Source organism: Theobroma umbraticum, unplaced genomic scaffold (genome assembly GCF_002168275.2).
Source record: "Theobroma umbraticum cultivar Fairchild unplaced genomic scaffold, ASM216827v3 scaffold_81.0, whole genome shotgun sequence".
Classification (NCBI taxonomy): domain Eukaryota; kingdom Viridiplantae; phylum Streptophyta; class Magnoliopsida; order Malvales; family Malvaceae; genus Theobroma; species Theobroma umbraticum.
Genome location: NW_018397268.1, coordinates 1,012,464 through 1,029,335, shown reverse-complemented (window position 1 = coordinate 1,029,335; position 16,872 = coordinate 1,012,464). Strand labels below are relative to the sequence as shown.

The 16,872-nt window shown below is 34.1% G+C and overlaps 3 protein-coding genes across 4 annotated transcripts; 1 reads left to right on the top strand and 2 right to left on the bottom strand.

Annotated features, from left to right (window-relative positions):
• Positions 1-46: 46 nt before the first annotated feature.
• LOC110425210 (Microsomal signal peptidase 25 kDa subunit (SPC25)) lies at positions 47-2,743 on the bottom strand. Of its 2 annotated transcripts, XM_021440046.1 has the most exons (5): positions 2,580-2,743; positions 2,307-2,458; positions 1,485-1,566; positions 459-601; positions 47-365 (listed from the first exon to the last, which is right to left on the bottom strand). In XM_021440046.1, exons 1-5 carry the CDS (start codon positions 2,679-2,681, stop codon positions 269-271), a joined length of 576 nt encoding a protein of 191 aa, XP_021295721.1. In that variant the 5' UTR covers positions 2,682-2,743; the 3' UTR covers positions 47-268. The 2 variants fall into 2 exon arrangements, with proteins under 2 accessions (XP_021295721.1, XP_089641171.1); XM_089785045.1 differs by having other exon boundaries at positions 47-601.
• A 503-nt stretch (positions 2,744-3,246) lies between these two features.
• Positions 3,247-7,610, bottom strand: PXN (Mitochondrial substrate carrier family protein). The gene is made up of 11 exons (XM_021439914.2): positions 7,323-7,610; positions 7,150-7,227; positions 6,710-6,784; positions 5,874-6,004; positions 5,630-5,684; positions 5,098-5,208; positions 4,626-4,694; positions 4,451-4,558; positions 4,257-4,325; positions 3,949-4,003; positions 3,247-3,642 (listed from the first exon to the last, which is right to left on the bottom strand). Exons 1-11 carry the CDS (start codon positions 7,401-7,403, stop codon positions 3,449-3,451), a joined length of 1,026 nt encoding a protein of 341 aa, XP_021295589.1. The 5' UTR covers positions 7,404-7,610; the 3' UTR covers positions 3,247-3,448.
• A 4,179-nt stretch (positions 7,611-11,789) lies between these two features.
• Positions 11,790-13,084, top strand: LOC110425190 (Calcium-dependent lipid-binding (CaLB domain) family protein). The gene is given in 4 exon segments (XM_089785071.1): positions 11,790-12,335; positions 12,338-12,385; positions 12,388-12,430; positions 12,463-13,084. Coding segments are annotated over 4 exon segments (912 nt in total). The 5' UTR covers positions 11,790-11,908; the 3' UTR covers positions 12,857-13,084.
• The last annotated feature ends 3,788 nt before the right edge of the window (positions 13,085-16,872 follow it).

Here is a 16,872-nt window from a genome sequence, read left to right as displayed (position 1 = left end):
AATTAGGGAATAGATGATAGTTACTTGCAGTTATTATCACTACATATAACAATGAAAAGCTAAAGATGCCAAATCTTTTCATTTAGCAGAAATCGCTTTTGACTTACGATGTACATTGTCTTCTGATTTTCAGGCAAAGTTGATTGTTTTAGTTCAAAAATTTCAACACGAGACCAATAATTCTAGAGAATATCTATATCAAAGTCACAACATGACCAGAATTTACTGTCTAGCCAGTAACCTATCAAAGCAAGCCTTACTGTCTAGATCACTTCTTTTTCTTTGGTTCCGCTGCATAATCATTTATAAGTGCTTCAACATCTTTCCAGAATAGGCCCTCCACCAATACACCATCCTTGGTAAACCTGCAATAATTTGACAGGTCAGAATTTAAAGGACTGTAGCTGTGCAAACATGAGTATGAAGAGCGAGAGAAGGGAGAAGGAAACAGGAGATACCACTGGGTAACACTTTTGGTAAACTCTACTGGTTTCCCTGCAGATATTGACTTGGGATCTGCACTTGCTATACTAAGTGTATAGAGATCAGAAAATCTTGGCAACTTTGAGGAGACCACCAAACCGGTGCTGGTGACAGATCCCTGCAAATATGGAATCAACACTTAGATGTAGGAAACAACACACACACGGCGTTGCGCGCAAGCCCATATGAAGGGCATTTTAGGTATTTAAAAAACTAGGTCCATTGGTTAGGGCGGATTTTATCTTTTAATATGGAAAGTTCCCTTTAGCCAAAGGCACACTAAAAGCATATGCCCATACTATGTACAACTCTTTTGAAAGACCATAGAGGCTAGGCAATATGTATGTTGAGTTTGTAGAAGAAATATAACTACCTTGGGCAATATTCAAGAATCTAGGTATCTATTGGGACACTAGGCATTATTCCACATCATTACTCTAAGCATAAAGCATTTGTAGACTAAAGAAAGGCAACATTGCAAAAAGTTAACGATGAAATGTAATGGTTTCACTACAAAGAACACACAATAAAAGTGCATAAAGTCATTAAACTATTTCGGTTTTTTTTTTTTTATGGAAGAAACTCTTATAAGCAATATGGCAGTAGAATGAAAAGCATAGAACTGAGCTAACGATGGACAAAAAAAATGCATAAGAATTAAGTTGCTATCCTTCAATTTCGTGGATGATGCAAATACTTTCTACCTTTCTAATAGAAACTTGGCCTCAATGTAAGATGACAAAAAATTTGCATTAAAAACTGCCAAACTCAAGCCTATATCATCATGCCAATAAGATAAAATAAAGTTAGATGGTAATCTTGAGAATCAGTAAGCATGCAAATGTTGAGGAAAGTTCCACATCATGGGCTTAGGCACAGCAAGACCCAATTCCAAACTAATCACACAAGAAGATAATCTCAGCTTAAAGGGGTACAAAATCAGTGCATAGCACAATATATTAACATAACGAAATGTTTGATTAGAAAGCAAAGGAACTTACAGTAGGAGGATATGTGAATAGAATTGCATTCTTTTCCTTTGTGTAGATGATCAGCTGGAGTAATCCATTGAAAACTATATACTTGCCAGAGTCAAGGATCAAAGAAACGTGAAAGTAACATAAAAAATTGACACAATTTGGTTGCCAAGAAAAGCATGGAAAAAAAAGGAAATCAAGATGGAATTTTTCAACCATCTTGTTTTAGTAGTACATCCACTCTGACCACATGGTTTCAGGCACTAAGCATTAGAAACTAAAAAGAAAAGTTTGTCATCTTTTTGGTCTCTATTCAAAGGTTAACACAAAAAACCCAAGACGGTAAATTAAGGTCAGTACAAGGTGAAAATTTCTTCCTCAAAACTCTTAATCACCCAAAATAGTTTTCACAGTATAGTTGGGAATTTCAACAAGATTTAGTTTCACAAGGCAAAGTTTCAAAGGAACAAAACAAAAACATATACTTAGAAGTCAGAACATATGTGAGACTAGGATTCGTTGTCACTCTAAAGATTACAAAAGCAAATACTATATCTTAACATAATAACCAAATTTTAATATTTTAACTCATGTGAATAACAAAGAACCTGATTTCACCTTCATATGGCTCAACTATGTATAGATATGTATTACATTTTATCCATTTGCTCATTTCAATAAATACGATTTCTCATATTACTCTTTGCTTTTAAAGTAACAAACCAAACAGTGCCTAAACTAGTTTCTTTCCAGTTTATCATCACAGTTTCAATTCAATTCAGAGTAAACCAAAACATTCCTCAGTAAACATCAAATTCTAATAAAAACAAATGATAAAAAGGATATAATACGATGCAGCCGATGAGGAAATCACGGTTCTCAGGGAACTTCTTTTTGTAAAATTGAGCGAAGAGAGCGATTACAATTATAATCGTTCCAAGCAGTAATCTGACATTGCTCATCCTCGCATCTTCAACATATCCACGACTCGTAACAATCTTGTTTAAAAATCCAAAATAAATTTTAAAAAATAGAGATAATTATTCCAAAATTGAGCAGTAATTGTGTATATTAACGGATCTAGGGTTGTTTTGGTTTTTTTTTTTCAATTTTTTTTACCTCAGAGACGGATTCGTCGAGGATGTGTTTGATGGAGTGGTGATCTAAGAGATTCGCCTTCTTCGCGCTTTTGGTTCCCGTCTCTGCCTTCTTTTCTTGCATTTTTGGTTTTCTCGGGTATGGAAATGGCGCTGCTGGTAAGCTTGAGACGAGACACAGCAGAGAGCTTCGAAGTGCAGCAATTAAGCCATGGTTTATAAGTTGACGTTACGAAGGACCGGAACGGTGTCGTTTCATGGTTAGCCCATTGGGATTTTTTTTTTATTTTTCATTTTTAGTCAATAATTCGTTCTAATAAGAACTTAAAACTTTCCATATTTAAAATTGAAAATGTTAAATTAAAACTTTCATATTTAATTTTTCGTAGAAAGAATTTAGTTAAGATTATAGTTTGGAAAAAAAAAATTCTCGTTTATAGACGAGAAGACTATATTCTATGATATATTTGGTACTATTTCTTAAAGTGTAGATGTGCTTTATACACGAGATGTCCCCGAAATGAAAGATGAATAAAGAAAAAGAGACAGTAAAAGTATATATCATTTCCCATCAATATTTCGTTTCTTCCCGATACGAAAGAAAAGAAAATACGTTAATTCTTTAGCAAAACGGAAAATTGAACCATGGACCGTTTTACACAGAAAATTCAAGGAATAAGAAGGAACTATAGAATAAAATTTTGAACTGTATATAGAACCATATAATAATTCATTTCAATAAATAATCATTTTAAATATCCCTTTTATTTCAGGGTACATGCCTGTCAATGCTATAATCCAATTTGAATATTTTCGACCAACACAACTCACTAGTGTTTCAAATAAATAGGAGTTGGAGGGCCAGATGGGAGTGAGCGCGGGGAGTTTCAGTCAAGGAGGCTTGGATTTCACGGTGTTGATCCTGCCCTTTATAAGCAACAGTCGAGCACCCCTGACAAGTTCCTCTTTAACCATGAACAGTACAGCAGCAGCGAGAACACTTTGAGCGATTTTCGTGCTCATACCTTTGTAAAAGCCGGAGAAGCCTTCGTAGCGGATCATCTTCAGAATAGCATCCAGAGTCCCTATATTGATGCACATGATGGGAATAGAACAAATTAATTCAAAGAATAGAAGAAACACCAAACAAGCACAATTTGCATTCATCGAAACCCTGCTATAGAATTAGCCTTGATCCTCTACATGATTTCATCATCCTGTTTCGTTTTCCGACAGAACCAATGCCAAGGCAACAACCTTACAGGTTGCTCGTATTAAGTGTCATTCACCAGTCAATATCATCAATAGAATAGCATAGTTAAAGACCCTGAAGTTTCGAGGTAATAGTGAAAACATTCATATCATGTGAACTTCACCATAATGAGTCATACCTTTGTAATGATGCCTTCTGTCGCCAGTTGTAACTTGCTTTGCTTGAAGTCTTGACTGAAAAGGCAACAAGGAGATGGATAAGACATTGATTCATTTGTCGAGAGACAAATATAAGGTTATCATGACCAATGCAAGGGCCATGGATTGGAGCTATGATTTTGGCAGGCCATAGGATTTTTCTTTTTCGCTAGTCTTATAATACTCGTAATGATTCTTAATTCCTTTATCCAATTTTGATTGATTCATGATGGACAACTTGTTTTTTCATCTAAAAAAAATGCACTTCTCCATGTCATATGGTCCATACCTTTACAACAAGAACAGGATATGTCACAGCAGTAGCTCCAAGTTTTGCCAAAGCTCCAAGAAGAAATATCTAGCATAATTGGACAACTCACTCAGAGATTAAAACTAGAGAAAGAAAAGACATTTGCAAGGAACACTGACATAAGAAGATGACATAATTATCAGTAAAGTAACAGAGATGAACTCAGAGCCAACCTCCAAAGCAGTTATTCCATTGTTTCCCTTCTTACGAAGAGATCGTCTTTTCTTCAGCTTCTTCAACATCGTTTCATACAGCATAAATTGTATAGAAGGATTGCTCACCTGTGAGTAACAGCAGGAACAATCAGTGATACTCCCTTAGCAGATGTAATAGTCACTTCTCACATACCATGATCAATGATGGGAATACACCTTTCCAGAAGCCCCAAAATCCAGCTTCATCATAGACCTCTTGAATCTGCAAGTATTCCATATCCAAAAAAATGTTACAAAAAATCTTGCATTTTGGTTGACATCAACAACGAAACAAAATTTCAAAGTAATTAATCCAAATCTTTGACATATTTATGAGTATTGACCATGCAAACATAATGAACAAATCTTCATGTCCAAACAATTAGAACATTCAGATGATATAATGTGACAAATATTTGCACTGCATTCCAACTTCATACACATTATTCTCAAGCAATCAATTTGGCAATCACTGATTTACTCTCCGACCTTAAGTTCTTAACTACACTCACTACAAATACATACGTTAATTCTAAAATAGTATTTCCACCGGAGATAACTTGTATGAGCTTTAATGCCTTTAGTTAAGTACATAAGAACCATATAAAACAAGCAACTGTGCTCACCACATGGCTAGTTCCATAAGGAAGAGGCTCAATAACAGAAAGCACTGTTTCCTCCACAGCAGTAGTTGTCGACCTATCAGAATGGTCTTTCTTTAAGATTTTTTTGTGAGTCTGCAGCACAACAGTTGTTTGATTAATTATGAACAAAAATGAAAACTTAAAAAGAAATAGATGCCTTCAAATTGCAGCGCATAATTCAAAACTTTAAAGAAGTACAAATCTTTATATGTGATCTAAAACAAAAGCGCAGATGCTAAGCAATAACAAATGTTAAACATACTGATCAAGAAAATGTAATTACACCCAAGGGGCCATATTACTTGACGCTATTCTCTCAACGTATAATTCTGGCCTGGGAATCTAGAATAATTAGAGAATTAAGCCATTGGCCTAGATCCAAAGCACCACGCTTATGTAATAGATATTCAGCTATAAACTTCTTTGTGGACTGTGCTAAGAATGCATATATTAAAGTTCTTTCTTTCTATGTTTTACAGCAAGAAGCCTTCTGTAATGCATATTTGCTTTTTACCTGCATGCGTGTCACAATGACCCAAATGGGGGTTGTCAACAGCACATTTACACACCTACACAGAGAAATGATTAAGCATAGTTTAGCTCACACGTATATGGGGAAGAAAAATTTACTGCTGCAATTGCGGATATCATTTATAAGAAATTTACACAATTGCTTCACAGTTTATGACAAACTTTCAAAAAGTTTATAACAGGCAATCACATTGGGTGCACCATTAAAAAAAATAAAACTAAATTACCCAGATAAAGCAGCTACAATAAGTGACGAAAGCACCCCAACTGATCCATCACCAATCCCTTTTTTCTGGCGTTCGAGTGCTGTAGCTTCAGCTTTGTTCCTGAATATTTGATAGAAATAATAGTAAACACCCTGCACCATAGAAATAGTAAGTATTTATAAATCCATAAAATCCAAACAAATAGAATGGTGCAAATTTACACTGTCACTTTACAGATAGAGAAATCAGTTTATCTAAACTAAAAGCATGCAATCCACTCTAAAGATAGACCAGTAAGAAAGTCCAGTTCACGAAACAATCTATAGATGTAATTAAGCAACAAAAAGAACTACATGGAAACTATCCTCCAAAGAGGTCCCAAGATAAAGATCAGGAATTCTATTTAGCTCAATAGCATCTTCAAATCAATAAGAACATATGAACACTAACTTGTATGGTAATTAATCTCAATACTAATTTCAGTTTGGATTTTATATAGTATTCAGCATATCGAACTCTTAGAAATATTAACAAAAGTAAAGAGTGGAGAAAATTTCTAAAGAAAAATCTGGGAAAATTACAAACTTTCCTTGGTTTCAATGCAAAACTAACATTCAGTTCATTTCAAGTATTCTTAAGTTCACAAATCCACTTATCTTTTCTCCCATCACGCTCTCAGCAACCAATCAAAGCAATAAAACAGTACTCAAAACAACAAGCAACAAAAGGAAATACTTCTCAGCATTATTTCTTTAATATTTACTTTCATTTTTTTTTCCACTTCCCACTTTCCTAGTTCTCTAGCTAAAGCAATATAATAGAAAGGACATTTGTGCTAAAAATCTAAAAGGTCTCACCTGAGATGCAGCTGTACCAACTAAAGAAGGCGTTAAGCCTCCATACAACCGTTCCCATCCTTCTTGATTTACAACCTACTCACCAAGTAAGCAAATCAATTTCAACACTAAACACAAAAGATTAATACAACTCGGTTCTATTTTTGATCTTACTACTTGCTTTCCGCCTTATGGAAAACTTGCTAAAATGCAAAAGCACAACCATAATTGATCAAAGATAAACAAATAACTAAGCTACAACTACAACAACAATTTTAGAATAATTCTTAGTAGTATTATTTGCTTTTCTATCCAAATTCAAACGGTACCTAACTCACAAGGCTCAAAAATTGAACTCCGTCAACATAATCCGTTAAATGTTCAGAACGTTCCGTTGACTATAACGTGAAACCATAATCTAACCAAAAATTGGAAAGAAATAAGTAAAAAAACAAAAAGACCTGGCACATTTGTTGAATGGTTCCGAGTTTCCGTTTCTCTTTCTTGAGATCACGCTCTGTTTGTTGACGAGTATTTACCTGTTAGATCAAAGCAAAAGCAGAACAAAAATATTTACATGAAAAATAAAGAAAAATAAAAAGGAAATAAAAGAAAAGAAAAAAGAGAATCTTACAGTTTGAAGAGGATACGTGATGAGCTGAGCTATGATCCCTCCACCGGCTCCCGCCAGTCCATTGATCAAAGCGTCCGACATCGTTTTCGCTCCCTACTTTCCCGAGAAAATCTGGTGTTCGGATTTAAAAAAAAAAGGCAGAGAAAAAGAGAATATAAAAGAGATCTAAACAAAGCTATCTCTGACTTTTGGCTGTAGCGAGGGAAGCGTATTAAGACATTTTGCGGGGAGATGGGGGACCTTCCCGTTTGGTTTTTGGTTCCTAGTTGTTCCGTTCAAGAAAGAAAATGAAAGGGAACGGAGAGTGTAATAACTCACAAGTGTTATAAACAAAAAATATTATAACATCGAGTCGATAAAACAATTTAATTTCATTTAAGTGCAATATGTCTATCTAATGTCTACCCGTACTACAGTTAAAAGATGGAGTAATATTTACGAAACTAATGAATATTTTTTTCTTGATTTTGATGAGAACAATATTTAAATATAACATTTCTTTTGAAATTTGGTAAACCAAACAATATTAAAGTGATATTTAAATAAATATTGAAGACATGTGTTAAAAGGGTATTTATAGAAAAGTTTTTATAATTAATGTATTAATTTTTTTTTGAATTTGACGAGAATAGTGTATTAAATGAAAATATAATTTCAATTAAAGTTAAAATGCTGAATAAATCATTGAATTATTATTATATATATTTTTAAAAAATCATCATTTTATTGTATCTAAATAACTTCATATTTTTATGATTTTTATCTAGATAAACATTTATATTGATAAAAAGATGTTATTTAGCACATATGACATTATAATCGACTAGCATTCTCAGTATTTTATGATAAATAACATGACTTTTCTAACATAATAAAATTGATTGATTATAGTAATTATGTCTTAAAGGAAAATTGTTCGTACTCAATCAAACTCGTTATTTAACAAAATCTACCAAAAAAATAACTATCATTTTATTGTACTCAAATAAGTTCATATTTTATTATTTTTATTCTAATAAAAATTTATGTAGATAAAAAAATGATACATGACATACATAGTCTTAATAATTGTTAATCTCGACTAATATCTTCTACCCTCGTAATAGCTTACACGATTTTTTTAACCTAATAAATTAAATGCTTATAATGATATGTGTTAAAAAAGAAAAAAATTTCTCATTCAACCAATTTCGTCATTTAAGAAAAGTCAATTCAACATTTCAAAACAGAAATAAGAGTATATTTTCTCTAAATATTTCTTTTTATACTAGAGAGTACTATTTTAAAAATAAATTATATTTAAAAAATCAATTAAGGTCCTAAAGCTATAGGATATACCATATAGCATCTAGTGACCTTAAATATTAATATAGATTATCACTTACACTTAGTAGTAATTTGTGTTTTCATTTCCTATCATTTATACTTCATGCACCCCAAATTCAATGCCAGTTAGGCGTCGTCCGCCTCGTTTAAAGCCAATTTGACCAATCTGTCCTCCGTTGTTTGATTTAACTACAGAATTGTCCTCATTGGAAGTGTGCTGAGTCAGTTGAAATCGATGCTGTATCGGAGTAAAATACTTAAAAATAAAAATAATTTATAATATTATTATTTTAATTATTTTTATATATTTATTTTTCCACAAAATTAGTCGCTAGTATTTTTTTAACAAACAAAATTTAATTATTCAAGTAAATTATGCCTAATAAGAATTCCCAATTAATATTTATTAGACATAATATTTTTTAAAAATAAAACTATTTAAAAAATTCAAATAAAATTGTAATTTTTTATGTTTAATAAATTTTTATATTGTTATTTTAAATTAAATAAATTTTTATAATTAATAGTTAATTTATTTTTAATGTCATTTATTATTTGATGTTACTTGATATTGATATAATACTCTAACATGTTATAATTATTGATAATATGATATATTGACATATTATAATTAATAATAACGTAACATAATTGCATAACATAAAGATATAATCATACAAAAAATTTTATCCTACACATCAGTATAATATAATTGTCACAAACAATATTTTAATTAATAATAATTAATTAATTATTAATTATAAAAATTAATATAAGAATTTGATAAAGAATAATGACTTATATAAATTTACTTTAATAGATCAATAACTTTTTCGAGCATTGTGTCTATTTATTATTACAACTAATATTAAGTATCAAAAGAAACCCTAATTATAGACAAATATTAAAGACTAATTATAAGCACTTATTAAGATGTTATTTATAGAATATTATTACAATTAATATATTGCCTATACTTGAAATTGGCAAGAATAATGTATTAAATACAACAAAAATACTTTTTAAAATAAAATTTCAACAAACTTTATCTAGTAATAATAATTAATAGACATTTAAGCAAATTCTAATCCAATCTAAACTCTATACAAAGACTTCCTTTTCGACTTAAACTATTTCTAGTCACCTTTATACTATTAACTAGCCAGGCCAGCCTCCTCTCTGTTCCTGTTTGCCTCTTCAACTCTCTATTTTTCTCAAATCAGAGATCATGGTGGAATCAAGCCATAACCTATGGGTAATTTTCTTCTAAATAATATTTTCCATCTTGTTTTTTCTTTTATTATTGTATAATAATTATCGATAAATTTCTTTGGTTAATTGAATAGCAAAAATATGTCAATGACGAAGCCATAAATTTTTTTGATTAATTGAATAGTAAAAGTAATTCAATGATAGAGTTAAAGCGGTGGTTGTTATTCTCAATTTTTAATTTTAATTTTTTATTATTATATTTATAAAATTTGAAATATATAATATAATTATTTTTATAATTATATTTTAGTCACTTTTATTATAAAATTCTGAATCTACTATGAACTTGTGAATGACGAACTCCTTAATTATGATTACTTTTAACTATCTTTATTACAAAATCTTAAATTCGAGATTGGTGACTACTTGTCTTTTGAGTCAAAACCCTATTTGAATAAGATTTTGAATTTTATGTTTCTTAATCAATAAATTTAATTCTTATATCAAATAATGGATTTTTATTTTTTATTTTTTGTGTAGATTGGCAGGGAGAACAGAGTTGAACAGGTTAACAGGTTATATCCTCCTGCTTTTATCAGAAATTTCAGAAAAGAAGGGCAAGATGTTAAACGAGACTACATTCTGATACTAACCATTCACAGTACGGAAGGCATCGACCCACCAAGCCAGTACCCTGGTGTGACCAGTAGGAACTACCGAGTCGTCGCAAGTATCCACCCTGGAGCCCATTACCTGACAGAAGAGGCTGAAGGGTACCCGGACGTGATATGGAACCAACGGTTCGACATCCCATTGAAAAACCGTGTGCCGCTGCAATCCAATTTCTTGAGACTGGAAGTCATCAGGGTGCGGTCTAAATGTGACCCCGGGCCTTCCAGGGGCGTGGTCGTGGTGGGCAGAGCCGAGGTGCCATTCCCTAAAGAAATAGGGGAAAGACAGTGCACTAGACTCGGACTCGCCAGGTTCGCTGAAGGTGCCGTTCTGGGTGAAGGGCATATCACAGTTTCTATGAAATTAGTGGAAAATTTAAGGCACACCGCTGAACTTGTTGGTAATTAGGAGTTTATGTTATAGAAATAGACTAATACTTTCTTTCTTCTTTGGACGTGACTCAATTTAATTTCAATGAGTTCAAGTATTTTAAAAGATACTAATCTTTATTTGATTTAATGATAAATCAATGTTATATATGAGTATTTTTTGGAGCCGACAAAATCACGAATATTTTGCAAAAATAATGACAAGAAAAGATTATATATACCGAGAATTTAACGATTTTTATAAATTTTCTTACAAATTTGATCTTTCAATATTTTACAGGTGTAATTTGATTTTTTAATATTATTGTTGGTATTATTTTATTATAATTTGTGTTCTATCTTATTGTAATTTTATGCATATATAAATATATCGAGAATTCAACCAATTTTATTGTAATTTGGCCTTTCAATATCCCATAGGTGTAAGCTTGCAGTATTTTATTATAATTTGTGCTCTTATTATTGTAATTTTATGCATATATATCAATAATCCAACAGACTATCAAAGGGTGTTGATAGAAAATTATCATGTACTTGTATTTAAAAAACACCCATAATGTTAAGTTGCTAATTATACTAAGTAATCAAATTCAAAGAAATCTTAGATTTAAGAAAAGGTGTGGATAATAAACAGACAAAAATATATGCCTTGGATGCTTTAGTTACTTTTCCTGTTTCCCTTGCTTAGGAGAATGTATGCTTTGTTGTTGTCAAACAGAAGGAAAAGTTAAATCATCAAATAAAAGAACAAGATAGTACTGAAGTAATTGACTTTTGACTTTGTGAACCAATGACATTTCGCCACGTCCCATTGGAAGCCACGCTCAATTCAACAATAAGCAAGGTTAAAGCCGTCATTTCGTTGCTATTACTCTTTTCTCCTCTTCCCAAGCATCCGTCTCCCCCATTCTCCACATCCTCTCCATCAAAAAACATCCAGCTATCCTGCGCACCCCTTTAGGCGTTGCACGTTAGCATATCGCCGCCATGGCCGCTTCCTCTCGACCGCCGCCCCCAAGGCTACTCGACCTCGATCTCACGATCATCTCAGCTAAGCATCTGAAAAACGTCAACTGGCGAAACGGCGATCTCAAGCCCTACGCGGTCTTCTGGGTCAATCCGGACCGACGTCTCTCGACCCGCTCAGACGATTCCGGTTCAACTCGACCGGTCTGGAACGAGCGTTTCACCCTTCCCCTCGCTGTTCCTCTTCACGATGCCGTTTTGACCCTTGAGATCTTCCACTCCAAACCTTCGGAAACTCCGAAGCCTCTGGTGGGAACCCTCCGGGTTGAACTCAAAGAATTACCCGACCCGGAAGACGGTTCCAAGATCCGGACCTTTTCTGTCCTCCGACCCTCTGGTCGTCCCCAAGGAAAGATTCGCGTGAAACTCGGCATCCGCGAACGTCCCTTGCTCCACCTCACGATTACCATTTTGCCCCTCCTAGCTATTATTACACAAATACCCTCCTCCACCAAGGTACTCGACTTCGCCTTACGTGTCTCTTCCCCCCCACCTCCTCCACAGGCAGCATCTCCTCCTCCTCCCCCGCCGCCTCCCCAACCGTCAGCCTCTCCTCCTCCTCCACCGTCGTACTCCATCCCGGACGCTTACTCTCCGATTTTCTCCAGCCACTACTATTCCTCTCCACCACCGCCCATGCCTCCACGCCCCTTCTTCGAACGGTCTTACGGCTATGGCACCCCATCGGCTCCAGTAGATTACTCTCCGTACGATTGGAAGCCTAGAGGAGGCCCCAAAATGGGTCTCGGGACCGGATTAGCTGTCGGAGCGGTCGCGGGGGCGTTAGGTGGACTGGCATTGGAAGAAGGATTGAAATACGAAGAAGAAAAGATTGGTGAAAGAGTGGAGCAAGACGTGACGTCAAAGGAGAGGGATGATTACAGTGATTATCATCGTCCGGATTATTGATTGGTTTTTATATGATATGATGATGATCATGGCGTATAACTATAAATACTTATGTAAATAATTTGTGATCTGATGGGTTTGGGTTTTTAATGGTTGGGATAAAAATCAGCAGAGAAAAAGAGTGAGTGGAGAATTACTCTTTAACGCTTTTTATGTGCTAATTTCTTCTGTTTCGAGAATAAATTGTTAGTGTTTAATTATAAGTTTTAACTTTTGTTGTTCCGTTTATGTTGAATCTTCGCATTTGGTGAGTTGATTGTAGATTGTTTTCTGAGTTACTGAGTATGATGCTAGCTGATTTAACTTGAAAATTAGGATTAATACCGGCCATGTCGAGCTGGGGTGGTTCAGAAATGGTTGCATTCTTGTGTCTTTGCCTGATGATGCTTGAAAGACTTTGAATTGTTTATGTTAAACCGAATCGAATTATAAGATCATGTAGAATGCCATTTTGATGTGAATATTGTTTTTTTTATTTTTGTTATTATAAGTTTATGTTGATGGCTTTTGTTTGGAGGTTGAATGGGGTATTGAGCTGAATTATGAACCAAAGTACTCCCAGTGAGACCTTATTAGATTAAAAGTCATGTTTTTGATGACAAAGAAGGGTGTACCATGGGGGGGTTAGGTTGAGGCCAAACTTTGTTAATCATTTTATGTTAATTGGGTGTGTGAAAAACAGAGATTTGAAATCATATTCGTAGACTTGCTCTATTTTGGAAGTTACAGCTTTAGTTCCTCTAAGCTATAGTTCTTCATAGTGAATTGAATTGCTGGTGTGAATGATACTCGGAAGGCTTTATGAACGTTTCTTCTTTAGCTGTCATATGCAGCTTGCTGTGAGCTCCTCCTGGCTCCTTTGTGTGTTTATTAAAGCGTTATCAAGCTTTGTTTTGCCTTGTAGATATGAAAGTCAAAATAAATAAGAAGTAAACTGTTAATCGACTCCATACAGGTTCTTTTACTTGAGTTGTTACCATGTGTGTGCGCTTTTATCCAAGTAGTTAACAAATAACAAGTTTGTATGTTAGGGAGGGTATTTCTCTATGGTGCCCTCTTCTCCTTTGGAACCTAGAAGAACTCTTCTTGTTTGACTCCAGGATATTAAGGTTGGTGGCATGCTGTTACATATGTGTTAGAATCTTTACATGATTCATGATCACTGTGGATGCCAACAAAAAAACCTATTAGTGGTGACAAGAGACCAGAGATTTTGGTGTCAAATGCTATCCGTGCTTATTTTCTATTGCCTGCATCATTGTTGCTAGTGTAATTCCTACTCCGACACTGGTTATGCTTCCCGTTTTCACCATTGCTTCTCCTCACTCTCTGCTTGTTTACCTTCCCTATGTTGCCTCTTTCTTATAAGTTGTTCTTTGGTGTTAATAGAACAAAGGGTGTTTTCTTGTTGCTTTTCTTACCCAGATTTTTGTTCTTCTGTAGTCATTTACCCTGAGAGTTCATTCTGCTCATTCATCCTATGGGTTTATGGTCCAAATTTTTGCATATCCTGATTTCACAGAATGTTTAAATCCCAAAAATCAACTTAAACTCAATCCTTTTTCAAATACACAGCCTTCGGCTCAACTCAAGGCCCACTCAAGTCCACAGCAATTGAACAGTGTAAAGATCAAAATGTTGCCAATTATCAAGCCTCTTGACAGAAGGAAACCGAAGTTTGCAACGTAAAACTCTAAAGCTAGGCCTAAGTTTGGCTGTACGGCCCAATTGAATGATCAAGGGACCTACCCATTTCTGAAAATGTCCAAACAATTGGGGTTCCGCTGGGAGCAAAGAGCTGTTACCATCGGTGGAGTTTTGGGTCCCTAGAGCCCAGGGTGCACGTGTGCAAATAATTTTCTGTCGGGCCGATGGTCTCCTTTTCTTGGACAGGGTCACGATTCAAGACTGTGGAATCAGGACCATGTTTTTATCTGATCAGTTCACTCGGATTGTGAATTTCTTGCGGTGAGCATTGCTCTTGAGAAAGGATTCCATCAAAAGGAAATTCATGAGGGAAAGAAAAGTTTCCAAGCCATTAATGAGTAAACTACTTCTCATTATCAATATACTCTGATAAAATAAGAATGTTAGAGGAGATATCAACTTGTCTGATCATCCAAAGGATGGGAAATTGAAAAATTGGAAATGTTAGTAAGAATGTGATTTAGTCATTAGGCATCAATTATTTTTTCATGTTTTATCTTTTGTATCAAACACAAAGAAAATTAAAACGGACGGACAACTTATCTCGTTAGGAATGATAGAAACATTGAAAATATTAGTAAAGATGTGATTGAGTCATTTCGTATCAATTATTCTTTGGCTTTTTATCTTTCGTACCAAATACAAAGAAAATTATAATGGACGAACAATCTGTTTTAATAATGAATATTTTACTTTGTTTTTTGATAGAAATGATAGAAGATTGAATATGTTAGGAAGGATGTGACCTAGTCACTTAATATCAACTATTCTTTCATGTTTTATCTTTCACATCAAACACAAAAAAAATCATGGCGGACAAAGAGGAATTCATATGTGATTAATTACTATACAGTATTATGTTGCTTTTGAGCATTATCACACTTAAAATGATAAGATTTGCCACAGGAAAAGTTCTGATCCTTTAGGGGAAATAGTGATAGGATGACAACAATGGGAGTCCTTTTGATGAAGTCATCTGTGATTATGCATGCACCATAATCAAACAGCAAAAGAATCTAGTCAAAAAGTGAATGGAGCTAAGCTTGACTTTACTATACAAGGGGTCCCATTTCTTCTATACACAAAATCTAAATGTCAACTTACTTTTATGCTCCACAAACCAACAATTCTTCTGTAGAGGCAACAAAGATCGGTGTCCACTGTATATTTTCCCCCTCAAAGATAAAGGCATTGTCTTTTCCTGGATTGTGCAGCCCCTTCCCTCCTTCCTTCCTTCCTTTGAACTGCCATCATTCACCCCCTTCATTCTCCAAGGGGTCTTATCTTCCTTTTCTTCAGGCTTTATTGGATGTCTGATGTTTAACAATCATAAGCATTGAACAAAGTACAAACCCCAATTAGCTGGCTTATCCACTTGGACAGATTAGAGTGTAATCTTAACGACTTTTAGTAAGAAGAAAAACTATCTTTGTCTGGCCTTTTTAACAAACAAGTCTATGACACTGCTAACAACTGCTTTGAAAACGTTTAAAGTATGGATAATGATACTTAATTCTTCAAGTGTATGTTTTGCAGTTTCATACATTCAGGTCCTTTAGCATTACATTGTGTTTCTTCTTTATTAGCTAGTTGTTGGTTGTTAATGATAGTAGTTGCGGTCACAGTCATATAAAAAATGGTTTTTAATGAAGCAATTCCTGGTCTGATTCATGAATCTTGAGGGAGATTTTTAGATTATTCACATCCAAATTAAAGTTCAACTTGCAAGCTTGATAAGCTAGTTCATGTCATCTGCCTCCATTAGTTGGTGCCTTTGTGGTTCTTCTTTATGTTGATTCATGCTTTCTTGTCGGTTTCCTCTTGGTTGATTCACTCTCCATTTGTTATCAATTGGTTTTACATTAAATACTCATTTTAAAAATTTAATATGATATCAGAGCAACTTTTGCTCTCATTTATTGACCCTTTTGTCAATCTTTTCTTCGTTGATTCATATAACGTGATGAGTTCATAGTCTCTACATGTGAAAGAGAGTAAAATGATGATAGTTTCACATCTGTAATAGCCTGAATATATAACTATAACAAAGATCTCTCCACCTATTGTTAATTGATTCACGCCCGTATTGAAATTTAACAAATATATATTCATTGAAGATGATGCCTCACTAAACCATAGTACTGTTTATGAAATCTGGAGGGGTTTTGCAGGCAATTCAGATTCATCAGAAGATTGAAGTTTGAACCTGTCAACTTGTAAACATCAGCTTGTTGTTGATTGCCAGCTGCTGAGCAACGATTGATAATCGTAAAAGTATGTATACATGATCAGATTGCATTAACATACAG